This window comes from Hyla sarda, chromosome 3, assembly GCF_029499605.1.
Source record: "Hyla sarda isolate aHylSar1 chromosome 3, aHylSar1.hap1, whole genome shotgun sequence".
Lineage (NCBI taxonomy): Eukaryota > Metazoa > Chordata > Amphibia > Anura > Hylidae > Hyla > Hyla sarda.
This window is the reverse complement of record NC_079191.1, coordinates 102,497,903-102,524,562: the sequence shown is the minus strand read 5'-3', so window position 1 is coordinate 102,524,562 and position 26,660 is coordinate 102,497,903. Positions and strand designations below refer to the sequence as shown.

The window sequence follows — 26,660 nt, the reverse complement described above, 5'->3', positions numbered from 1 at the left end:
CATAGACATGAATGGAGGGGGTGTAGCATAAACATAAATGTTCAAAACTGGCCTGTGATCAGACATCTTATCCCCTATCCTTTGGATAGGGGATAAGATGTCTAGGGGCGGAGTTACCCTTTAAATACAAAGGGATTTTAAATTTTTGCCCTTTTTTCCTCCTTGCCTTCTAATAGCCATAACACTTTCACTTTTCCACCTACAGACCCATATGAGGGCTTTTGCACCAACAATTGTACTTTGTAATCATATCACTCATCTTGCATCAAAATCTACAGTGAAACTAAAAGAAAATTATTTGAGGTGCAAAATAAAAAAAAATGCCATGTTGCTAATTTTGGGAACTTTAATTTCTACACAGTGCAATTTTTGGTAAAAATAACACATTGGCCCTGATTTACTAAGAGTGGAGTGTTTATTCTGGAGTGTTTTCAATATCACTCATCTTTTTTTTCAGGTTTATTTACTATTCTGTTGCACATGTCGGTTATTTTTCTGTCGTTTTTTTGTGTCGCACTAGTGAATTGTGTCGCACAAACTCTGAGCTAAAGAAATTAGTTGTGAGAGTCAAAATGGTTTAGACTTGTTTGTTTAAAAATGTTTCCATGAATCAAAAGTTTTCATGTGTTATAATTGTTCAAACATTACAAAAATTATCCTTGTTTATCAGCTTGGGTGTTAAATTGATTTAAACCTAATATTACAAATGTGTTAAAAAGAAAAAAAAATATAAACATTAACTATCACAAAAGCATTCAATATTTTATTCATAAAAGTGTTGAACTGTACAAAATGTTTTCAGGTTATAAAACAAGTTACTTTCATACAAAACACAATGGTACAAAGTCCCTTGTTAGAAATCACTCCATTTTTGGAATTTCACTCGGCCTCTTGGCTGTCGGTTATTGTGTGAGGCAAACTCACACTTTTTCTCGAGTGATTTTGGAAGTACTCCGAGCATTTTTTTCGTTTTTGTCAGTAAGACGCCCATTTTTGCAGGAAACACGCCAATTTCAGAGTGAAAAAAAACACTTTGAGTGTTTACTAAAGTGTCGGTTGTGCGACTAAAATTTGGTCACATAGTCACACAGACGTTGCGACTAACATTTAGACGCAATAACCGAGAAAAAGAGTCGGTTGGACTTTAGTAAATGAGGGCCATTATCTTAATTCTGTAGATCCATTTGATTAAAACATTGCCCAATTTATATAGGTTTTATTTTTTTTATTACTTTTAATAAATTATAATTTGTGGCACAAAAATTTGTATGCTTAAAAATGTCCTATTCTGACCCCTATATATAAACTGGGTAAGTGCAGGGTGTTGTGATGTCAAAACAATGAAGTAAAACACAGTACAGAGATCAGGGAACAGGTCAGGACACATTGGATTAACCAAAACAAAAACCAGTAAACAAAACATATGAAATATCAAAACTGACAAACGAACAAAGTGCTCTTACAAGCTAGGTCCAAACCGAAATAGCAACAAGGTACAGAATCAAAAATCAGAAATTAATCGGGTCACTTAGCCAAAGAAGTCTAAGCAGATAAACAGGAAATGACAGATATAAAGCAGGAGCTAGGTTATAAACCAATATCTCAAGTAGCCCAGGAAGGCCTGGACAGCAAGACCAATTACAATTGGTTTGCCTTCCATGCCTCCTGATTGGTCCAGGCATTATCAGGACAATGAGTCGAGAATAGAAGCAGTTTGAGTTGCAGCTAGACTCAAAAACAGACACGCATGTAACTATATATAAAGCTGACAGATTCCCTTTAATCCAAAACATTTCTAAGTGTTTCATTTAACATATAACAAGAGATCAAGTTAAGCTTTAAAGCCCAGTACATTTGGCTTTTTATAGAATATCAAGGCGGTCCATAATCTGATTTCGATCTTATGTAAATGGAGTAACTGCATATGCATTGAAATTGCAACTGTGGAACAAGGCAGTGTGCCTAGATTTTATGTAGCCATTTGCAACCTTAGAGCAGTGTTTATGATTTCTTATTCTAAGAGTTTGAATTGTGCCTCAAAATATTGTGATCTGTGTATGCATTCTAAAATGATTATCACATAATCAGAACTGTGATCTAAATAGTTAACCACTAGCACACCAATTTGTTGTTCCTTTACTATTAAATGTATTTTTTATTATATGTATGTTTTGGATATCATTGCAACAATTGCATTTTTTTATTATTGCATTTAAAGGGGTACTCCATTGCCCCAGCATTCGGAACATTTTGTACTAACGTCACTAGCGAGGGGGCAGTGGAGTACCCCTTTAAAATTCCTTTCTCTTGAATTAATTTGCCATCCACAGACTGAAGCAATGATTGTTCCGAATGTTATCTACAGCTATTTGGGGGCCAAACATTCCTGCTCTCCTGTCAGCATCAGTTTGTTTAGGATATTTCTCTTCAAATACGGTAGTTAAGTAAAATTTAGTATCTTCTGATAATATGTTGAATTAAAATTAAGTCTGTCATTTTTTTGTATTGTTAGTTCTTTTAATCGAGGGTTTTATGCTTGTGATTAAAAAGGATTGTAGCACCTTGTCAACTTGTTATTGTGGGAAATGTTAGGGACAATGCTGCTAAACCGAGAGCAGCCCACCTATAGTCAAGATTCCATTTGACATCACAAAGTGTATTTAGTTAACTAGCTGTATCTTTTAAACATGGAGTCCATAGTGGTCATATATTTTTAGAGACACCAATAAATATACTTTGTTAGATGTAAACTGCAATGATAAGTCACACTGGTCAGATTTGCTGCTTCGTATGTATTTCAGAGAGGTCATAATAAAGAGATATTTTTGGATTTTAGATGAGTTAATAATTTTTCTCTGTCTTAGTAAATTATTTTGTAGGTGAAAGCTTGAAATGGATCAGTATATACATGTAAATAGAAATAGTAGTCAGTGCCTGACAGTAGGCAGTTTGCTTCCCTCAGGTTAATATATCCACAACCACTTCCCCTTCTTTTTCAGAATTTTTTGGAATAAAATTGTTATCGATAAGGCATTTCAAGGCTGTATTTTTATGAGTTTTGTCATTTGTAAACATCTGGGAATATTTATCCAAAGTGTCTAAATGAATAACGTTCTCTGCTGCCCAGAGCAACCAATCAAAGCTCAGCTTTCATTTTACCAGAAAAGAGCGGCGGCCGGGGGTTCAATTTCAGACCACACTTTTTTTTTTTTATGCTTTCACAGAACATTTTTTTTTAAATGAAGAGTGTCTTTAAAAGTACAAGAAGTCCCAAAGAAATAGACCCTTGTGTGGTTCTATATATAGAAAAAATAAAAGCATTATAAGTTGCTGACGGGGGATGGTTAAGAAACAAAAGCTGAGCTCTGATTGGGTGCTCTGGGCAAAAAAACATTTACGGTATATAAAAGTTTAAAATGTATGTATATTTTTAGCCTGGGGGATCAGGAAAATCTATTGGTTTGTATTAACAGTATCTTATAAAGGTTGTGTAGATGTGTTATTTTTTTTACTTTTGAAAAGTCTGGTTAGGGTGAACTTACATATGAAACTCAATAAATAAATCATATTTCTTAATCTTTGCTGCTGGACAAAATGAAGATGGATAACTTTTAGCAGCACTTAACAGGATGTGGTTAGAAAGATCTACCTACGTTAGTTAAGTAAACCGCACACTCATGAACTACTATTGTCATCTAGGTATCAATCTACTCCATTACTCATCACAGCATTTCAGGTTTCATTAGCAATGCTTTCACCCGAAGCTGTTATGTATAACAGGAATAATAAGGGCATTATTACTAACAAAGCAAATGATTATTTACTCATTCAAAATTCACATGCCTATTTATTGTTACCTCCCAAGAATGCATACGGACTAATAAAACCAACCAACCAGGGGGACCTATAACTGCAAGAATTTAGCACATTATCACAGTACAATGAATGGTTTCTTTTTTTGGAGAAGGGGGGGCCTTATAGTAACAGGTTGGACCTACTTTGACATAACCTCAGCAATTAGCATGGCATAGATTACATGTTGAAGCCATCTTTAAAAGTCTTAACTGTTAATACCTGACATGAGGCTCATTGATTCATGCTCCTTACGCCAAATTTTGGCCATCCCATCAGCCTGGTGTAAAGGTATGTTCAGAAATTTTTCAGTGAGTTTGAACAGTTAAAAATGGCCTGAAATCGGCGTTTATTATTCCCCGAAATTTGTCGTCATGAAAATAAGTGCTAAAATGCAAATGCCCATTGATAATGGACTTTTTCATGTGGAATCCAAATTTAACTGCAGTTTGCTCATCCTTGTGCACCATCTTTTTGTTAAAATGTTTGACATCCTCCTCTGATCCAGTCACATATGGGGAGGGAACAATGAAGCCCAAACTCACCCACAGCCACTGTCCCTACCTATTGTCTATCTGCCCTAAGTGACGGATCGATAACCACGATGACAAACCCTCCATGCTAAGTGCTAGGGCAGCGTTGTCACTATAATAAAATACAAAAGTAGGAGTCAGGAAACAGCTGGAGGTGCACAAACTAACAGAGATACACGAAGCCACACACACAGTCAAATCAATGTCAGTCTAGCCGAGGTTGGTACCAGGAAATAGCAGAGTACAGGTTCACAGAGCAAGAGAGGAGTCAAGGGAAAAGCCAAAGATCAATAAACAAGCAGGTATCCAGTAAGCAGGAGGTGTCAGCTAAGGTTTAACCTTTCACAGACAATGAACTGATTACTGCTGCTAGCGTATATAGGCAGTTGATCAGGGATACACCTCCTTGACAGGTAGCAGAGCTGAGAACCACACCCAGATGACACAGGTGAGCTCCCAGCAGCTCCAGCCAAACTACGGTCATTTAACTCATCGTGTTCGGCCAGAGCCAGACGTTACAGATCCCTTTCATTGACAATTCTTTAAACCCACTAGAGCCTTTTTCACTGGTATATTTCTTTGATCCCACCATCCTCAGTATACCCTCTACACTGTTGCTGAGAAAAGCCAACAAGTTTAGCAATTTGGAAATGCTGGTCACAGCTAGTGTAACACCGATAACCAGGCCTCATTCAAAATCAAGTCTGCTTTATAGGCTGGATCCCAGGTAAAGGACTGGTTTTAATAGTTTCTATTATAAAAGTTAAGTTTTACTCCTACTCTCTTTTCTTTTATATTGTCTCATTTCAAGTGAGGAATATGTGCTTATTTGATTTTGTGCAACATATCTAATTTCCATACAGGGAAACTCCAAGGGGCAAATGTCTCTAATAAAGTGACCATTTAGTGTATATTCAAATCCAATTTCAATTTGAAAGCTATTTTATAAATATACTACAAGACATTGAGTGAAACTCCGACAGGATTCACACCCAGTTTGCAAATATTTACAAGGATTACCTCTTAAAGGAGTAAGGCAGCCGAAGACGAATTATCATTTATTCACAGGATAGGGGATGTGTCTGATCGTGGGGTGGTCTGAGTGCTGGGACCCTCTGCGATCTTCCGTTCAGGGACTCAGAACTACCGTGGCTCTCCCCATGCAGGAGGCTTGTTGAACACAGCATGATGCCATGGCTAATACGGCCACTCCATGTTTGTGCATCTCCACCTCTCCCATGGAGCTGAATGGAGGGTGTGTGTCTGTCAACCTCTTAGTGAGGTAGACAACTCAAGCATGAGCTGTGCAGAGCCGAGGCAGTTCTGGGTCCCCGTTTTATTTTTTATTTTTTGCTTTATTCTCCTCGCCCACTAAAAATCATAACTCTTTAATATTTACATCCACAGACCCATATGAGGGCTTGTTTTTTGCGCAAACAATTGTACTTACATCACTCTTTTTTTTCCAAAATACATCACTTTTTTTTTTACAAAATAAGTATGTTTAAATATGCCCTATTTTGACCACCTTCAACTTTCAAATGTTTCTGTATATGGTGCTATATTGCACTGTGGTCAGTAGTTTTAATCTGAACCACTATTGCGTGTATTTTGACTTTTTAATCGCTTTTTATTATATATTTTTTTTAATGTGGTGTGACAAAAAAGCAGCAATTTAGGATTTTTTTTTTTTGTTACGTTCATGCTGATCACTGTACGGGATCATTAATAATATATTTTGATAATTCACACCTTTACGCACACTGCGACACCGAATATGTTTATAAAATTTTTTCACGCTTCTTGGGGTAAAATGGGAAAAAGGGGCGATTTACATTTTTATTGGGGGAGGGGCTTTTTGAAATGTTTTGCTTTTTTTTTACACTTTTAATGTCCCCATAGGGGGCTATTTATAACAATCATTAGACTGCTAATACTGTTCAGTGCCATGCATATGCATAGCACTGATCAGTATTATTGGCAATCTTCTTCTCTGGTCTGCTGGAAGGCAGGTGAGGGGTTGCATCTATCCCTTGCGCAACTAAAAAGTTGGTGCTCTACTGGTGGTTTTCACCTGCTGCAGGTGCCATTGGATTTTGGTCACCTTGATCAATTGTATGTACCAAATGGTACCAATAAAAACTATGGCTCACCCTGCAATATGGAGACAAAAAAAAAAAGTTGTAAAACATAATGAAAATTATACAAATCTGGTGTCACTGTACTAACAGAATAAGTTAACATATTTTAACAGTTTTTCAGTACATTAAATGGTGACATTAAAAAGGTATTGCAAGAAAACAATATCATAACAGAAAAATGAAAATAAAAAGTTATAGCTCGTGGAAGGGGAGTATGAAAATAATAAAATGTCACCACCAAAACTGTCTGCAGCATTAAGCAATTCATAACTAAATAAACTCTTATAATTTGGTATTGTAGATTCTTGCTCCCAACTGCAGGCTGACCACTAGTAAGCTAACTGTGAATTTATCTACTAGAATCTAAAGTATTAGATGACATCACATTCGGCATCGCCATGACCAGCGCCTCAAAACTAATTATATCTCTACATTATTTTTTTAATCAAAGAATAACTGATAGAGCGGCGCCCGGAGCAAAGTAATTGAGTGCAATGTGTGATGAGATGTAATTCCCTGTATAAATATGGCTTATGACTTACAAAATAATTAATGTTCTACCACATGGCCCAGATCTGCTCATTTGTTCTGTGTGTTAATCTCAAAACATGGTCAGTAATATCAATGGGGAAAAAAAACATGACTCCTCCGACTGACCAGTGACCTACATACAAACCAGCTATCATTTCTAGATTTATAAGTGACAATTGTGTGTTATTAAAGGGGTGTGCCCAATTTTAGATTCATGGCATATTCATGCTCCTTTAGGACCTGTTCACCTCCGGCCTGCTTGTGGCCACTGGAGGTGATCAGGAGGTTGTGAACACCAAAGGCTCCTTTCACACTATGAGTATTCATTCATTATTAAACATCCGTTTTCTGTGTAAAAATGGATGTATAATAACGGCATATTCATCCGTTAAGACCTTTTATAACATCTGTCATGTACGGCCGTTTTAACACCTCTGCCTACAGACTCCCACAGCCGGGATTACTACTACTCCCTTCATGGAACAGACTTGTTTCCATGATGGGAGTAGTATTTCCTGCTGCGAAAGTCTGCCGGTGGCTAGGGAGGCTACATTAGTGTTTGTACTACTACCCCCATCATGGAACAGACTCCATGATCGGGGTTGTAGAACAGGGGCTGAGGGAATGATCGCACCGGGTTTCACTTCTGAGACCCGATGTGATTAGAAGTTATTAAACAGGGAGCAGGCAGCATGCTCCACTGCCCGGCGATGAACAGTGTACTTTTACATTCATTTTTAAATTTCCCGCCGGGAGCCCTGAATGGCTAGTACTGAGGAGCCATTTAGGGCTCCTGGCGGGGCTTTCAAATAGAAGCGCTGCGGTGGGGAAATATATATAGAATAGCTAGGGGGGGGTATATGTCTGGACCCCGCAGTGCTTCTATATATCTTGCCCCCTGCTGCACTATATAAGTCTTGCCCCCCACAGTGCATTTATATAGGTATTGTCCCTGCAGCGCATGTGTATATATATTTTCCCCCCGCAGCGCTATCATAAGCCCTCACAGAAGTGAGACCCGGTGCGATCAATCCCTCAGCCTCTGTACTAAGACCCCCCCCATCATGGAACTAAGTCTGTTCCATGATGGGGGTTGTAGTACAAACACTAATGTAGCCTCCCCAGCCGCTGGCAGACTCCCGCAGCTGGGGAATTACTACTCCTATCATGTAAACAAGTCTGCTCCATGATGGGAGTAGTAGTAGTCCCTCAGTACTGCAGGAGTCTGCTGTCACCTCTTCTGAGCATGCTCAGAAGTAATAACGGATATTATAAACCAGGTACAAACGGATGACATGAAGGCTCATCCGTTTGTCATAGACTTCAGTGTTAAAAATAACGGCCGTTAATTTACCCGTTTCTTGTGAGCAAAGAAAAATGTGTGCATGTTCCATTTTTCTTCCGTTACAAATAACATCTGTTATTCATGACTGACTATAACAGGTCATAACAGATAGTCAAAAAATCCCATAGACTTTAATGGGATTTTGTAACGGCCGTTTAACATCAGTTTTTAAGGCTTTTCTAACGGAAGTTTATAACGGGTCTTTTAACCGAGCAACTTTATAGTGTGAAAGGGGCCTAAGCTGGCTGTTATATGCAGTTTGTGTAACTTCCAGTAATCAGGGTAGCTTGCGAGGCAACACTTTTTTATACAACCCCCATTAACCTCAATGAAAGCTATGTAAACTACATAAAACATCCTGTTCAGCTGTTTTGTTTTACCCCCTGCAGCCACAAACAAGCCATAGGTGGCTGAAAATCCCTAGATCTTGAGATAGGTGAACAAAGCTGCAGAACCAAATGGGTAATTAGAAGTTCCTGGGGCAAGGATAGACACTGTAACAGACGTCCAACATGTCATGCAATATTTATTAAATGGGTATTCCAGCTTTATATATCTTATCCCCTGTATGAAGGATAAGGGATAAGATGTATGATCGCAGGGTCCCACCCCATAATCGCGGTGCAGCCCCCGGCGGCTGTTCCACCCCTCCCATAGACATGAATGTAGGGGGCGTGGCATGATGTCACATCCCCGTCTCGGAGGTAGCATATGGCATAGAAAGCTGAGGGCTGCACCGAGATCCCGGAGGTCCCCAGCGGCGGGACCCCTGCGATCATACATCTTATCCCCTATCCTTTGGATAGGGGATAAGATGTATAAAGCCAGAATACCCCTTTAATACTAGTGTCTTATTTATGAGGAAGACAGGTTGAGGTGGCCATACACATTAAATCAATTTCAGCCTAAATCAAGATAAGGATCTGCACGTTGAATTTCATCTGGACTGTCATTTGGTTCTCAAGTAGATATATCACCTGCGACTTAAAGGGGTTATCCAGGAAAAAACTTTTTTATATAATAACTGGCTCCAGAAAGTTAAACAGATTTGTAAATAGTACTTATGAGCTGCTGAAGTTGAGTTGTTCTTTTCTGTCTAAGTGCTCTCTGATGACACCTAGAAGCAAATCCCCGTAGCAAACCTCTTCTACTCTGTGCAGTTCCCGAGACAGACAGACAGAGAACAACTCAACTTCAGCAGCTGATAATTATTGGAAGGATTAAGATTTTTTAATAGAAGTAATTAACAAATCTGTTTAACTTTCTGGAGCCAGTTGATATATAAAAATATTTTTTTCCCTGGAATGCCCCTTTAAATCCCCCCCCCCCCCCCCCCTGTTGAAAACATTTACATACTATATTGAGCACGGCACACGTGTGTTACAGGAATATAGCTGTCAGCCAATTAATTGTTTATCTCACAGTTATCTAACCTATATGTTCAGCTTGAGGTACCAGGGCCTGAAAGCAACTGCTACCTTACACTGCTGCTTCTGTGCAGAGCATTTAAATGGCAATGTACTGTAAAAGTGTAAAAATGGTGAGACCTCTCCAAAAGGCCAAGACCACCCCCTATATCCAAATGCGATGTTGTGTGACATTATGTGACCTTTGAGTTTTCAGAGTTATATCAGATGCCCAGTCTAACCGTTAGACCTTTGTGTCTCTCTTTTCTGCACTGCATCGAATCTTCTATTGCCGAACCTATTTGCCATTTTCCTGTTGCTGTAAAGCCCAGTGTGTTGTGTCCATATTTGCTCAGTTACACCCCCTTGCACTTTCTGTGTTCCAAAATCCCTGTTGCTGGATGTTGTTGATCCTTATATCAACCTCTGGTTAGTTTACCAAGATGTCACTTGTCTTACTGCAACATATTCTTTACAAAGCAGTTCAACAAGTAGAGATAAAAGCATATAAAAGATGGCTAGTTCTTAACCCCTTAAAGGGTACTCTGCCCCTAGACATCTTATCCCCCGGGATCTCGGCTGCAGCACCCCGCTATCATTATTGCACAGAGCAGACTCGCTCCATGCGTAATGACGGGCCGGAGCATCGCTATGTCACGGCTCCACCCTCGTGATGTAATGGGCCGCCCTTCAATACAAGTCTATGGGCGGGGGCGTGGTGGCCATCACGCCCCCTCCCATAGACTTGCATTAAGGGAGCGGAGCTGTGACGTCACAATGCTCCGGCCCCTGTATCGCTGGTCATTACGTCTGGAGCGAGTTTGCTCTGTGCAGTAATGATAGCGGGGTGCGGCAGCCGAGATCCCGGGGGTCCCCAGCAGCGGGACCCCGGCGATCTGACATCTTATCCCCTATCCTTTGGATAGGGGATCAGATGTCTAGGGGCGGAGTACCCTGACCATTTTTCCGATTTTGCATATTCGTTTTTTCCTCCTTAACATTTAAAAATCACCTACAGACCCATTTTTTTTTGCACCTACAGACCCATATGCTGGCTTGTTTTTTGCGCCATCAATTCTACTTTGTAATGACATCAATCATTTTACCCAAAAAATCGATGGGGAAACAAAAAAAAAATATTTGTGGGACAAAGTTGAGGGCTTACGTTTCTACGCAGTGCATTTTTGGTAACAATGACACCTTCTCTTTATTCTGTAGGTCCATACGATTAAAATGATACCCTACTTATATCAGTTTGATTTTGTATCACTTCTGGAAAAAATCATAACTACATCCATGAAAATTAATACATTTAAAATTGTCATCTTCTGACCCTTTTTTATTTTTCTGCATACGGGGCAGTATGAGGGCTCATTTTTTGTGGCGTGATCTGATGTTTTTATCGCTACCATTTTTCTTTTGACCTGACTTGTTGATCGCTTTTTATTCATTTTTTTTATTGTATAAAAAGTGACCAAAAATACGCTATTTTGGACTTTGGAATTCTTTTACGTGTACGCCATTGACCGTGCAGTTTAATTAACGATTTTATAGTTCGGACATTTACACACGCGGTGATACTACATGTGTTCATATTTATTTACATCTTTTTTTTTTTAAATGGGAAAAAGGGGGGGGTCATTCTAACTTTTATTAGGGAACGGGTTAAATCACATTTATTAACAATTTTTTTACCCTTTTTTTTTGCAATGTTATAGCCCCCATAGGGGACTATAACATGCAATACCTTGATTGCAGACACTGATCAATGCTATGCCATAACATTACAAACAGATTTGTAAATTACTTCTATTTCAAAATCTGAAGCCTTCCAGTACTTATCAGCTGCTGTATGCTCCAAAGGAAGTTGTATAGTTCTTTTCAATCTGACAACAGTGCTCTTTGCTGACACCTCTGTCCATGTCAGGAACTGTCCAGATTAGAAGCATATCCCCATAGAAAACCTCTCCTGCTCTGGACAGTTACTGACACAGACAGAGGAATCAGCAGAGAGCACTGTGGTCAGACTGGAAATAACTTCTCTGTAGTACATCTGTAGTATACAGCAGCTGATAAGTACTGGAAGGGTTAAGATTTTTAAATGGAAGTATCTGTTTGATCAGATCTGTTTAACTTTCTGGCACCAGTTGATTTTGTGGTGTCCCAGTACCGCATTCTATACGGTACTTGTTTATTTATGGGTCCCCATAACCAGAGTCCCTAGGACTTAGGGATCCCTGTTAGCCAGTCTACCCCTGGTCGCCTCTATTCTAGTGTATAGATCTCTAATTTATTCATAGGTTGATATAAATAGAACAACATGTGTAAATAAATGGTTAATTACTTGTTTCCATTAGCGTTGCAGGACCTGCGGGTCATGTGACGAGGTGAACTCTATGGTATTTAGCTTAAGGACCTTTGGAGGCCCTGTGACGTAAGCAATCCCATCTCACCATGTAATGGTGAATGGCAGACATTCGGACCAATCAGATTCGCCACGCCCCCTGCCCATATAAGGGAGCGGCAGCCATGTTTCTCTCTCTTACCTCGTGGGCTGTCAAGCAAGCAAGACCTGTACAGCAGTAATCGCAGTGAGTTAGGCCTGAGCCTTGCGGCAACGGCTGAACAATTATAACTATTGAGTGTATCAATTCCCAAACACTCTGCAGCATCACCGGACCTAATAACTCCCCTAAATCCGGACGGATCTGCAAATCTCTTCCTAAATTCAGAGACTGTATGTCTAGCTCAAGGTCCGCAACTACTGCCAGTCACTAAGCAACCTAAGGACTGTTTGTATGAGACTGTTACTGTGCCGTGGTCATGCAAGAACTTCAGTAAAAGTTATTCAAGTTCAAGTTTAAATCTCCTTGTGGACCTTCAGTTATTTTATGCACCTATCGTTACTGGGAAGGGCGGCGATAAGCCGGAGCATTGCCTCAGCATACCAGCCCTCAGCCTGGCGTCACGAACTCTGGGGTTAACATTAACCCCTTGTATACCTATACCATACCACCACTACCATACACCCCCCAAGGGCTACCACAAAGCCTTTTTTGCTTTGCACGAACAGGATTCGGGTGTGTGCCTACTATTGCCACTAGTGAAAGTGTACTCCCCCCCCAGAAAGCAAACTTTATTCATGTGTTGCTGTGTACAAGAACGGTGCTTGTGGTGAACCATACAAGGGGGCCAAGAGAAAAGTAAGGGGGGGAGACGAAAATCTGCTTGCAACTACAATGTGTAAACTGCGCAACGAATTTATGCTGCGATCCTCTGGTCCAGTCAGCAAGGGCGGACCTCAACTGTTACCAGAAAAGCACGCAAAGAAAGCCCGCGCTGCGCCACGCCCCTGGGCGTGGCCACCAAGTTGCTGTGTCGCAGCCAAAAGGGAACTTTGAGACACAGGAATCTCTGGGGGGACCGGAAGTCGGGGCTGCACCGATAGTGTCCTTCCTGCCCAGTGCCATTTTGGAGAAGCCTACTATAAAAGACTCCACGCAGAACAACCTCTTCAGTCTGCAGAGAGAGCCGGAGAGTACAGACATGGCGGAGAGCAGCATTCCACATGGTCAAGTTGGCAAATTGGCGCCGGAAACACGGAAAGTTGTGGCAGTCGCAGCCCAACTTTTTCAGGAGCTTGCTGACCGTCTGCAGCGGTTGTCATTGGACGAAGAGGGGGCCTGCAATCTTCCCCCACTGCCTGATGATGACAACGATTGGCCAGGGACATCTCCAGCGAACAGTTCAGGGACACCTGGAGGTGCGTCACCGGTGAGATTGTCCCCTCACCACAGGACCTGGGGCTCGTGGGCTGAGATCCCGTCGGAGGAGTCTGCTGTGAGTACCCCACCAGAGGCGGCCTATTCTTCCTCCTCCAGCCCTGAGGTCATTCCTCGATCAAGTTTGTCAAGTGCATGACCGTGCTCACCAAAATTACCGCAATGGGTGTTCGGAGATGAGCCGGAGCTGATCGAGTACATGCACAGAGTACTTCAACCGTTACCTGGGAAGACACTCCCACCAATCCCAACTGCAGAAAGGGAAAGGGCCCGTCAAGAAGCCGAGCTGGCTGAATTGATGGAAAAGCTAAAGGCCCGATACAAGGAACTCTATGCTCCAAAGCACGTACACTTGCCCTATGAAGAAAGAGTGCGGTATCAAGAAAATACCAAGGAAATGGAGGCATTTTACATCCATAAATGGGATCACCCCCGAGAAGGGGAGGAGCCATTGGAAAGGAGAAGAGCCACTGTGGCCAAGTTCGACAAGGTCAGAGGTTATGGGACACTGCTTGACTGCCACACTGGGCAGACCATCCTCGTAAACCGGCGAGCAGTGCAAAGGCCATATCTCCATAAGAAGTTCAATACCTTGGAGGTGGGTGAAATTGTGGAGTACAACCCCATCCAGAGCCTTCGTGGAGAGTGGGCTGCAGCGGTCACCAGACCAACAGCCCCAACACAGCTTCCTTTCAAATATTTCCCGTCAACGGATTGGGAGTCTGACCCCTTCAACTTGAGGCCGAAAAGGTCTGCTCCTAAAGCCTCCTCCAGCTTACCCAAGGAGGAGGAGCTTCAACAGTCAAGTTCATCATCTTCTACGTACAGCAAAGAGTCAAGTTCATCGTCTTCTATGTACAGCAAAGAGTCAAGTTCATCATCTTCTGTGTACAGTAAAGAGTCAAGTTCTTCATTTTCTACAAATCGTCGAGAGTCAAGTCCTGCTCAAGTTCAAGAAAGCAAGCCCAAATTGCGGGCACCAAAGACCGTACCTAGGCCCTCTCGGAGCAATGAGAGTTTGCCTCCTGCACAGGTACCAACGTATGTACCAAGGCCCTCTTCTGACCTGGAGAGTTTGCCTGCTTCCAGGGTACCAACAAAAGGGTCATGGGTTGCTCCTAATTTGGAGATGGTGCTCAAGCCCTATTGCCCCACTGTGATCCCGGCTAATAAGCCTATAACCCCTTCTCAAGCTGTTTTCCACAACTCCATTCTCACCAATGTGGTGTGGCAAAGCTATGTTAAGTCTGATCCTGCCCCTGATGTTGGCAGATATAGGGGAACCAAGAGAGGCACTACAAGAGTGAAGAAGAGCATCTTCTAAAGAGACTCTAAAGTAATGTCTTATTGTTTGTTTGTTTTTCTCTCTGTCTAACCCTTTTGTCTTACAGGAACCAAGTTCAAGAAAAGTGCCTAGCAGGCCTGTGCTAAGTTTGTTTCAGTTTAAAGTTCAGCAACATAACCACTAAGCTTGTGCCTGACTATTAAGTCAAGAGACTCCTAGCTTGTAGGAGATTCATCAAGGACTGTACCCGACTGAGTTGTGGTTAAGGCCGTGTTCATTTTTTTTTTTAACTCCTAGTGTAGGTGGACTGCTGATCCTTACATGCCAATTTGTATATTTTCTTTGGACTCCTAGTGTAGGTGGACTGCTGATCCTTACACGCCTGCTTCATGTATATACTATCAGCTTCATAAGGACTCTTATGATAAATGTTGCACTTATCGGGTGAATGCGCCTGAAATCTGTTGGAGTGTTGATAAATGTATAGTAAATTTGTATAAGGTTCTGTACACAGAAAGATGTCCTTGTGTCTGTGTACACAAATAGTAAATAAGGTTTGTACATAGAAAACATAGTCAAATGTACATTAAAATAAATCAGAGTTGTACATGGAAAATATTGACGTACAGCACGTGTACACTCAATACTAAAAATATATAATTTTTGTACATACAAATGTATAATAAACTAAAGGTGTTTAGTAGTAACTCAATAGGGGACACCTCGGCTCCTCCGAGGGTAGTATTATTGCTGTCGCCCATCGCTAGCACCTGTCTCAACCAAAAATGATAGGGAGGATTCCCTTTCAAATAGTACTTGCACATAGTACCCTAGATTGCTCACTTAATGTACTACCTCAAAATTTCTCTAGTACATACACAAAAACAAAATAAATATCTCACTTCAGAAAAACACTTAAGGAATTGTAGCATATTGATACCCAATTCCTGCCACTGTTAGGTACACTTCTTTTCTCCTTTCATTGCGTGTGTGAGATGCTCTGCCTGGCCAGTAGATGCTCTTGCTAGTACAAAAATTAAACATGTAATTCTAGGAATAACCTGGATAGGTTGTTTTGAAAGTGCTCTAGGGGTAAGTAGCGTATAGTCGACAGACCCTAGCAGCCACCCTTACTGTGACCTAGCTTCCGGCTAGCCAGTATACCCTTTGTGTACTAACTAACAAGTAACTTATTGTTTGGCATATAAAATGTGTGAGATAATACAAATGTCTAGTCAGCTTGATGCAAAAGGTAAATAGAGCTGTACTAATATCTAGTTAGCCTTATATACAGAAGTATGTGCTTATGTTCAGTTTAGCCTCATCAAAATGTATAGAGAGCTAATAAAACTGTCTTAGGCAGCTATCTAATTGTCTAGGAAGACCTAATTGCCTAATAAGCTTCAAAATGTATCATAAGTTTTATAGAGTTGTATAGGAAGCTAGAAACTAAAGGATAGATAGCTTTCTTTAAATGTCTAGATAGCATTTAAATGTCTAGATAGCATTCAAATGTCTAGATAGTATTCAAATGTCTATATAGCATCAAAATGTGTTTAGTCTACTTAGGATGTATAGCAAATGTACAGTTCATCCTGTTCTATAGCATCCTGTTCTAGTCCTAGTCCCTCTGTCTCAGGGGACAGACGTCGGGGCCGACTTATCTTTAGTAAGGGGGTTTGTGGTGTCCCAGTACTGCATTCTATACAGCACTTGTTTATTTATGGGTCCCCATAGCCAGAGTTATTTATGTCCCCATAGCCAGAGTCCCTAGGACTTAGGGATCCCTGTTAGCCAGTCTACCCCTGGTCGCCTCTATTCTAGTGTATAGATCTCTAATTTATTCATAGGTTGATATAAATAGAACAACATGTGTAAATAAATGGTTAATTACTTGTTTCCATTAGCGTTGCAGGACCTGCGGGTCATGTGACGAGGTGAACTCTATAGTATTTAGCTTAAGGACCTTTGAAGGCCCTGTGACGTAAGCAATCCCATCTCACCATGTAATGGTGAATGGCAGACGTTCGGACCAATCAGATTCGCCACGCCCCCTGCCCATATAAGGGAGTGGTGGCCATGTTTCTCTCTCTTACCTTGTGGGCTGTCAAGCAATCAAAACCTGTACAGCAGTAATCACAGTGAGTTAGGCCTGAGCCTTGCGGCAACGGCTGAACAATTATAACTATAGAGTGTATCAATTCCCAAACACTCTGCAGCATCACCAGACCTAATAACTCCCCTAAATCCGGACGGATCTGCAAATCTCTTCCTAAATTCAGAGACTGTATGTCTAGCTCAAGGTCGGCAACTACTGCCAGTCACTAAGCAACCTAAGGACTGTTTGTATGAGACTGTTACTGTGCCGTGGTTATTGCAAGAACTTCAGTAAAAGTTATTCAAGTTCAAGTTTAAATCTCCATGTGGACCTTCAGTTATTTTATGCACCTATCGTTACTGGAAAGGGCGACGATAGGCCGGAACATTGATTCAGCATACCAGCCCTCAGCCTGGCATCACGAACTCTAGGGTTAACATTAGCCCCTTGTATACCTATACCATACCGCCACTACCATACACCCCCCAAGGGTTACCACAATTTCTAAAAAAAAAATTTCCACCGGAGTACCCCTTTAAGGAGAGCAATAAGTGAACCACACTATTTGCTGTGCCCTGACAATAGGACTTACCTAGAGAGGCATCACAGGTGGATAGTATCTGAATACTCTAGTTCCATCAGAAAAACAAACATATACTGTAGATGGGCTCAGTGTCTGTGTGTACAGTATGTAATAGAAAAATCAGTGTGTACACTCCAATATACTGTAAATGATAGAAACATCAGTGTGTACACTCCAATATACTGTAAATGATAGAAACATAAGTGTGTACACTCCAATATACTGTAAATGATAGAAACATCAGTGTGTACACTCCAATATACTGTAAATGATAGAAACATCAGTGTGTACACTCCAATATACTGTAAATGATAGAAACATAAGTGTGTACACTCCAATATACTGTAAATGAAAGAAACATCAGTGTGTACACTCCAATATACTGTAAATGATAGAAACATAAGTGTGTACACTCCAATATACTGTAAATGATAAAAACATCAGTGTGTACACTCCAATATACGGTAAATGATAAAAACATCAGTGTGTACACTCCAATATACGGTAAATGATAGAAACATCAGTGTGTACACTCCAATACAGAAGGGCCCAGTGTGTAGGTACAGTATGTGATAGAAACATCAGTGTGTGTATGTACAGTATGTGATAGTAATATCAGTGTGTACTCTCCAATATAGATGGGCTCAGGGCCGCCGCCAGGAGGAGCTTCAGGAGGGCCCGGCCAGCTCTGGCTTTTTTTTAACTTTTCAGTGAGTGACAGTGACAGTCACTCACTGATTTCTGGGGGCCCGCCACTGTACACTTCCCAGTCACACACACAGATCGCTGTGAAAATGCAGCAGCGCGCCGTTGCCACACATACTTCCGGAGCCAGCGGCCGCTGCCTCTTGAAATCAGCACTGGCCGGCGGGAGGTACTTACTTTCGCAGGCACGGCCGCTGTCCATTGATACAGCAAGGAGAGCAGTGGCAGCGATCGATGTGAAATCATGCCTGACCTGAGGAGGATTGCAGGTTATTATTTATGTCATCAATTTGAAAAAAGCAAATATATATAATATGACTTGAGGCTGGGGGCCCGGCGCAGAACTATATTGCAGTGGGAGGATGGGAACTGCTGCCTGGAGGCAAGGGCTGAGGCCTGACCTGAGAAGGACTGCAGGTTATTAATGTCATATGGGGGGTAACAATTATATGGGGGTAACAATTAGCAGCAGAGAACGGCATACAACAACTATAGAGTGGCAAGCTGTGCCAATATGGTTGTTGTAGGCACCTCTTTGCTAATAGTTTTTCACCAGATAGTTGCAGGCCTACACAACTATACTGTATTGGGGCAACAATTGACAGAGGGGCCTACCAAAACTACATGGAGTCCCCATATAGTTTGGTTAGGTTGCCTATTTATAGTTGCTTCCATATAGTTTGGGTAGGCCCCCTATTAATAGTTGCCCCCATACAATTTTTTGAGGCCGAGGCCTACAACTATATGGGGGGGGGGGACGACTATTAACAAATGGGCCTAACTAAACATACCCGGTTGGTCGAGGCTGCTATCATGGTCCAGGTCCATGGCTAATGGCTGACATAGCTGATAGGGCCGATGTCTGGTATTAACCTTTTAGATGCCTAAATACGGAATTTAGCTCCAGCTGGCTGATCAGACAACGAAAGGGCCCTTTACTGCCTCCTCGCCATCCGATCGAGGCTCCTTTAGTGCAGAAAGCCATGGCAGGCTACACTAATAAAGCACCAATAACACAACGCATGTAATCGTTTCCTATAGGAATACAATTATTTTCAAAAAAATTTGTTAAAAAAGTAATTAATGTGAATAAGCACCTTCCCTAAAAAATTGACCAACTCCCCCTTTTCCCCTTTTTCAAATAAAATTATGTAAACAAAAATATATGTGGTATCGCTGCATGCGTAAATGTCCGAACTATTAAAATATAAGTTTAGTTAACCGCATGGTTGATGGCGTACACGTAAAAAAAAAACCACTAAAGTCCACAGCTGCGCATTTTTGATTACTTAGTGTTAATGTTAGGGTTTGTCTCACTTTTTACTGTCTTTGTAGTACTAAAAAGAAATAAAATAAAATTGAGGGTGGGTCATAGGGAAGGGGAGATCTAGGGGGCGGAGTTGAGGCAGGCCAAAGCGAGAGAGGGGACTGGGGGGACCAGGAGTTTAGCTGTGTAAGGGGCCCCAAAATTCCTGAAGGCAGCCCTGGATGGGCTTAATGTGTGTATGTGGTGTCCCAGTAGTGAAGTGCGTCCTGTCAGGTAAGCATTGCATCAGGTGCCCCACCTAGGCCCTGCTGCTCAGGTGATGCTGTGATATTCATTGCAATATTTGTTCTGTTAATTTATATTATGTTGCATTGTAGGAAGGTTCTGGATATCTGTAAGGAGGTATGGTGCAGAGTACCCATGTGACACTGATAGCCCAATGCGAACCCCCAAACTGCACTGTGTATAGAGTAGGGGGAGGAGCTATTCAGTCAGTTCCCAGTCTAGTTTCAATTTCTGCTGTGTGCAGAGCTCCATGTGAGCTGCAGTGGGGAAAGGAGTGGGAAGAAGTGTGAGGTGATTCCAAGGGAAGCCTAAAGAAAATCTCTCATCAAATCAACCCTGCCATTCTGCAAGTGATCCCCGCACAGGAGTTGGTGAGTTCATACTCTGGCGGTGGCAGTATATTGAACCTTAGCAGAACCCTAGTCAGCGTGGGATATCTCCAAGTCTCAAGTCTGTCATATCTAATAGCAAGTGGGTGAAAAGCACCATAAGTCCCTGCAAGGCCACAGGGCTCCCACGTGTTACACTGCATCCCTCCTACTCTGCTCTGTACTGCGAGTACTGTACCATCTGCTCCTGCCTCAGTAAAAAGACAGTAACCCGTAACCTGGCATCGGTGTATTTATTGCCCCGTGCCTGGCCCAGAATAAGCTGTCTCCACCTCGGACCGTGTAGGTTAACGGTGCCCTAATATCACAATTTGACAGGTTTATCTTGCACCCCCATATCACCACATGTACAGTATGAGATAGAAACATTACTGTGTACCCTCCAATACAGATGGGCCCAGTGTGTATGTACAGTATGTGATAGAAATATCAGTGTGTGTATGTACAGTATGTGATAGAAACATCTGTATGTGAACTCCAATATAGACGAGCCCAGGGTGTATGTAAAGTATGTAACAGAAACATTGGTGTGTACACTCCAGTATAGATGGACCCTGTGTGTGTGTACACAGTATGTGATAATAACATTGGTGTGTACACTCCAGTATAGATGGGCCCAGTGTGTGTGTGTACAGTATGTGATAATAACATCGGTGTGTACACTCCAGTATAGATGGGCCCAGTGTGTGTGTACAGTATGTGATAATAACATTGGTGTATACACTCCAGTATAGATGGGCCCAGTGTGTGTGTACACAGTATGTGATAATAACATCGGTGTGTACACTCCAGTATAGATGGGCCCAGTGTGTGTGTGCACAGTATGTGATAATAACATCGGTGTGTACACTCCAGTATAGATGGGCCCAGTGTGTGTTTACACAGTATGTGATAATAACATTGGTGCATACACTCCACTATAGATGGGCCAAGTGTGTGTGTACAGTATGTGATAATAACATCGGTGTGTACACTCCAGTATAGATGGGCCCAGTGTGTGTGTACAGTATGTGATAATAACATTGGTGTATACACTCCACTATAGATGGGCCAAGTGTGTGTGTACAGTATGTGATAATAACATCGGTGTATACACTCCAGTATAGATGGGCCCATTGTGTGTGTACAGTATGTGATAATAACATCGGTGTATACACTCCAGTATAGATGGGCCCAGTGTGTGTGTACAGTATGTGATAATAACATCGATGTGTACACTCCAGTATAGATGGGCCCAGTGTGTGTGTACAGTATGTGATAATAACATCGGTGTATACACTCCAGTATAGATGGGCCCAGTGTGTGTGTGTACAGTATGTGATAATAACATCAGTGTATACACTCCAGTATAGATGGGCCCAGTGTGTGTGTGTACAGTATGTGATAATAACATCGGTGTATACACTCCAGTATAGATGGGCCCAGTGTGTGTGTACAGTATGTGATAATAACATCGGTGTGTACACTCCAGTATAGATGGGCCCAGTGTGTGTGTGTACAGTATGTGATAATAACATCGGTGTGTACACTCCAGTATAGATGGGCCCAGTGTGTGTGTGTTCAGTATGTGACAGTAACATCAATGTGTACACTTCACTCTAGATGGGCCCAGTGTGTGTATACACAGTATGTGATAGATACATAAGTGAGTACACTCCAATATAGATGGGCCCAGTGTGTATGGAAAGTATGTGTTAGTAATATCAATGTGTACACTCCAATTGTGCGAAAAACAGCATTTTGTTATTTCACATATGCAGGTGCTTTACAAATGAGTAATAACTTTATACATAGATACGATAGACAGACAGACAGATAGATATAGATAAGAGATAGATAGATAAATAGATAGATAGATAGATGATAGATAGATAGATAGATCATTACACAGTGACGTACCTTTCTCGCAGGCCAGCAAGAAGAGCTTCTCATCTAAAGTGGTCTCTTCCTTGACTTCTCTGACATCTTTTAGAGCCAGAAATTTATTCGGAGAGGAAGAGTCAGTGCTCTGATATAGAGCAGCCATTGTGACAGAACTCCCATCAGATACCTTGTCCCTCTGCACTTCTCTTTAGCCTCAAACGATATAAAAATGTCCCTTGTTGTGACAGTGTTGTTGTTGTGCCTCCTGCTCCATCACATTCCTCCTACTCCTTTCCTATGACAGTCTCCAGCTGTACAGGGGTCTGTGATGCTCACATGTAATGCAGGGCCCCATTGGTTGTTCTCTATTGCTATCAGCCAGTGCACAGTGTTATGTCATTGGCTCTCACATGGTTCTTGTGTTTCCGCTCATTGGTCCTCCTGTAGAATGGTCAGTGATGTGCACTGCTTTCCCTCAGGAGTTGCTTTGCATTAGCTGTCACAGGACAATGCTCAGTGCTGCCAGATATCATTACTGGGGCATCTGTTCTTACATTCCCAGATTAACCACTTCAGCTTCCCTCAGGCAGCGACTCTCAATGGAAAGAGGCTGGGAACCTCCCTGTACTGTATAATGTGTAACCTGACAAATGATTACAAGAATATGCTGATCAGTCAATTGGGCTTCTCTGGGAATCCTATATATCTGGGTGTAAACCCTCCGGAGAGAATTACTGTAAGTAACGTGAATGTTATGAGTGGTCTCCAAACTTTGGACATCCAGATGTTGCAAAATTACAATTCCCAGCAAGCCTGGACAGCCAACGGCTGGGAATTGTAGTTCTACAACATCTGGAAGTCCACAGTTTGGAAACCACCGATTTAGAGTATATGTAATTTGTATCACATCTGTCAAGCAACCCATCTATTCTACAAAGGTTTGTGCAGGTCTGGAGATTAGCAATGCTATGTAACCCAGAAACAGTAGGCAAACCCTATTCTGTTTTTGGTACTCAAACACGTCCTTTATATACAGTACACCTATGCCTATTGAGTTACCGTATATACTCGAGTATAAGCCAAGTTTTTCAGCACGATTTTTCGTGCTGAAAACACCCCCTCGGCTTATACTCGAGTGAACTCTCCGCCTTCAGTGGTCTTCAACCTGTGGACCTCCAGATGTTGCAAAACTACAACTCCCAGCATGCCATCAGCTGTCTGGGCATGCTGGGAGTTGTAGTTTTGAAACATCTGGAGGTCCGCAGGTTGAAGACCACTGCGGCCTTCGTCATCATCCAGCACCCCCCCCCCTTTTGTTTTGTACTCACCTCCCCTCGGTGGGAAGGAAGGGTGAGCTGGTCCGGGCCATCTATACTGCAGGGACCGGTGGGGAGGGATAGTCGTTCCGGGCTGTCCATCTTCACTAGGGGGGGGCCTCTTCTCTGCGCTTCGGGCCCGGCTCCGGACTAGTGACGTTGCCTTGATGACGACACACAGGGATGTTGCGCATGAACGTCCCTGTGTGTCGTCGTCAAGGCAACGTCACTAGTCCGGGGCCGACTCAGAGCAGAGAAGAGGGCCTCCCGGTGAAGATGAACAGCCTGGAACGACTAACCCTCCCCACCGGACGGTCCCTGCAGCATAGATGGCCCGGACCAGCTCACTCTTCCTTCCCACCGAGGGGAGGTGAGTACAAAACAAAAGGGGGAGGGGCTGGATGATGACGTAGGCCGCAGTGGTTTTCAACCTGCGGACCTCCAGATGTTTCAAGCATGCCCGGACAGCCGATGGCTATCCGGGCATGCTGGAAGTTGTAGTTTTGCAATGATGTGGGTTGTGGTGTGGGTTATATTCGGGTCGGCTTATACTCGAGTATATACGGTATACGAGACTTCCCTAGCAAACATTATGAGAGGAATTCATTAAGGCTTGCATACAAATTTTCAGAGCTAAAACAAGTTGCACATTTTTGCACAAGCTTCATTCTGCCATTTTTTTCTGTGTTTTGTGCACAAATTTGGATAAATTCCCCCATGTGCACAGCATAGCTGCAACCATATTGATCAATTTTGCTAAACTTCTTGTAAACTTTATTTGTTGTATTTTAGAGAACAAGCTGGTAATGTTAATGACACATAGTGATAACTTTTTTGTCCAAGCTTGTTCAATTTATCTTGGTTCCCACACAAAGGACATTTAAGGCTATGTTTACACTATGGAATTTCCAAGCGGAATACCACTCGGAAATTTTGCTGCATGAATCTAACATTAGTGTAAATGGGTTTCTTGCTTCTTTGCGGAAATTTCTGACTCATGACCCATTGAAAGAATGAACATGTTCACAGTGTGCCGCACCGACAAAAGAGAAAACAGTTGCACATGTTAGTAAACATGCAGTACCTGTTGTCTTGATCTTATGGAATCAAGTAAGAAAAACTCTTTCCAGTCTTGATGCAGTCATATACTTTTTTTTTTTTACATTTTAACATTGTGCTTATGTGACAAAGCCACTGGGTGTGAAGTGAGGTGTATGGGGCAGGTGTTTTAACCCAGGGGCAGGTGTTGTTAGCCCCTTTGTGTTCGTGACGCCAGGGCATAGTTTTAACCGAGAACCACCCGAACGGTAGCACCGCTAGTCCTAGTATAAGCAGGGCAAATAATAGTCCAAGGACAGGTTAGAGTTAACAGTAGCTTTACTGAGGTAGACAGATGGTACAGTCTTTACAGCTAGGCCAGGATCTCAGAGAGATGACCAGTAACACAGGGGACCTCGCAGCTTGTTGGGACTTGCAGTGACTGGAGAGACTTTAGCACAGACACGCTGACTATAATAGACTTGACTTGACTGAAGATAGTGACAGCAGACAGAGATGACTTGACTTACGGACTTGTGGCTGTAATTTAGGCTTGAGGCCTCCAGATGTGCTGGACACTGGCTCTGAGATGTCTGGACTGGACTTGACCTCAGGATCTAAGAGAGTAATTGTAGTACTTCCCCCTCTTGTAAAGGGGGCTGAGCAAGGAGCCCATAGGCTAGCTGTGGGTCATATGGTTCCCTGATGCTCTCTGGGTAACAAAATATGTGACTTTAACATGTGACAACCATTATCATGTGACTTATAACCAAGTGACCATATCAAAGGTCCTTTACCCTTCATACATAACTTATACACATTATGGGGGAACAGTGCAGGAGAGCCCTGAGGACGTACAGGGACTCAACCAGACAGTACTGTAGCACTTCTTTCGTCTCAGTAAGTAATAAAAAAGACAATATGGGATTGAATGAATTATCTTATTAAAGATTTGTAAACACTTTTACAATTATTTATATGTTGTTGCCTATATAACATCAACAAATTCCTTACACACACTTGATAGACATTTTATCACAAATCAGTGAGGCTACATTCACACTACGTTTTAGCAATCCACATCTGGCAGGCAAATTTGAAAAACGGCTACTGCCATTTCCCCACTGGACCCGCACCGCATCGGATTCATTTAAATGAAGTCAGATACTATGTGTCAGCTCATTTTTGCACTGTATCCGGTTTTGTTGTCAGACTGAAAGCTGAGGTCTGCCGAGGTTTTCAGTCTGGCTATAAAACTAGTCCCTCTCTCATGCAGCAGCCCCTATCATCAGCCTCACGGAGCAAAGATCGCTCCATGTCTGATGACTCTCACTATCACGGGGCCGGAGTATCATGATGTCACGCTCCGCCCTCTTGTGACACCACGCCCCCTCATTGCAAGTCTATGGGAGGGGGCGTGGTGGCCATCACACCCCCTCCCATAGGCTTGCATTGAATGGTGGGGCGCGACATCATCAGCGGGCAAAGACATGGCATCACGATGCTCCGGCCACGTGATTGTGAGTCATCAAACATGGAGCGATCTTGAGAGAGATTGCATGACAGATTGCAGGGGTCCCCAAGATGTCTAGGGCCAAAGTACCCCTTTAATAATACATTCCATAGAAATAGTTTTATTAAGGCTTGTTTTTTGTGGGACAAGTTGTCATTATCATTGTTAAACTTTATTTGATCATTTAGTCTATTACGAAGCCAGAAAAAATATGTAGGAAAATTTTTTAAATAATATGGAATTCTGCAATTTTGTGGGACAATAATTTTTCAGAGTTTACAATACGGTAAAACTAACATGCTATTTTTATTCCATAGGCCAGTATGATTCCAGTGATATCAAACTTGGATAATTTATGTTTCATTCTATGGTTTAAAACAAATTAAGAATAATGAAAAAGGCGTGGGCCTGACTGATTCCAGGTGGTCTACCCGACAATAGCACTCTGAAAGGGCTGCCACAGATCTGCTAAAATGTATTATAATATTACTGTGTGAGCATAGAAACTCTGTGTGTGCGACACTGTGATAGTCAGCTGACTTTGTTAAAGCGTACCTGCCATAACCCCCCCCCTAAAAAAAAAAAATGTATATGTTACTCAGTACCTAATCCTGACCGTGTACATCACCTATATTTATTATAAAAATCCCTCTTTTCATTAGCTCACAGTGTAAGAAATCCTCTCAGTGTAAAGGGATGGTGGGAGGTGATTGGTCTGTCTGCTCATG

At 42.1% G+C, this 26,660-nt stretch overlaps 1 protein-coding gene across 2 annotated transcripts in view; it reads right to left on the bottom strand.

Moving 5' to 3' along the window:
- TRPC1 (transient receptor potential cation channel subfamily C member 1) overlaps positions 1–22,556 on the bottom strand; it is a 126,571-nt gene extending 104,015 nt beyond the window's left edge. The window contains exon 1 of one of the 2 annotated variants that reach the window (XM_056564801.1): positions 22,102–22,556. In XM_056564801.1, the coding sequence (XP_056420776.1) occupies positions 22,102–22,228 (127 nt within the window). In that variant the 5' untranslated portion in view covers positions 22,229–22,556. The remainder of the gene's footprint in view (positions 1–22,101) is intronic. The other variant, XM_056564802.1, reaches the window with a different exon arrangement.
- Between the last annotated feature and the right edge of the window lie 4,104 nt (positions 22,557–26,660).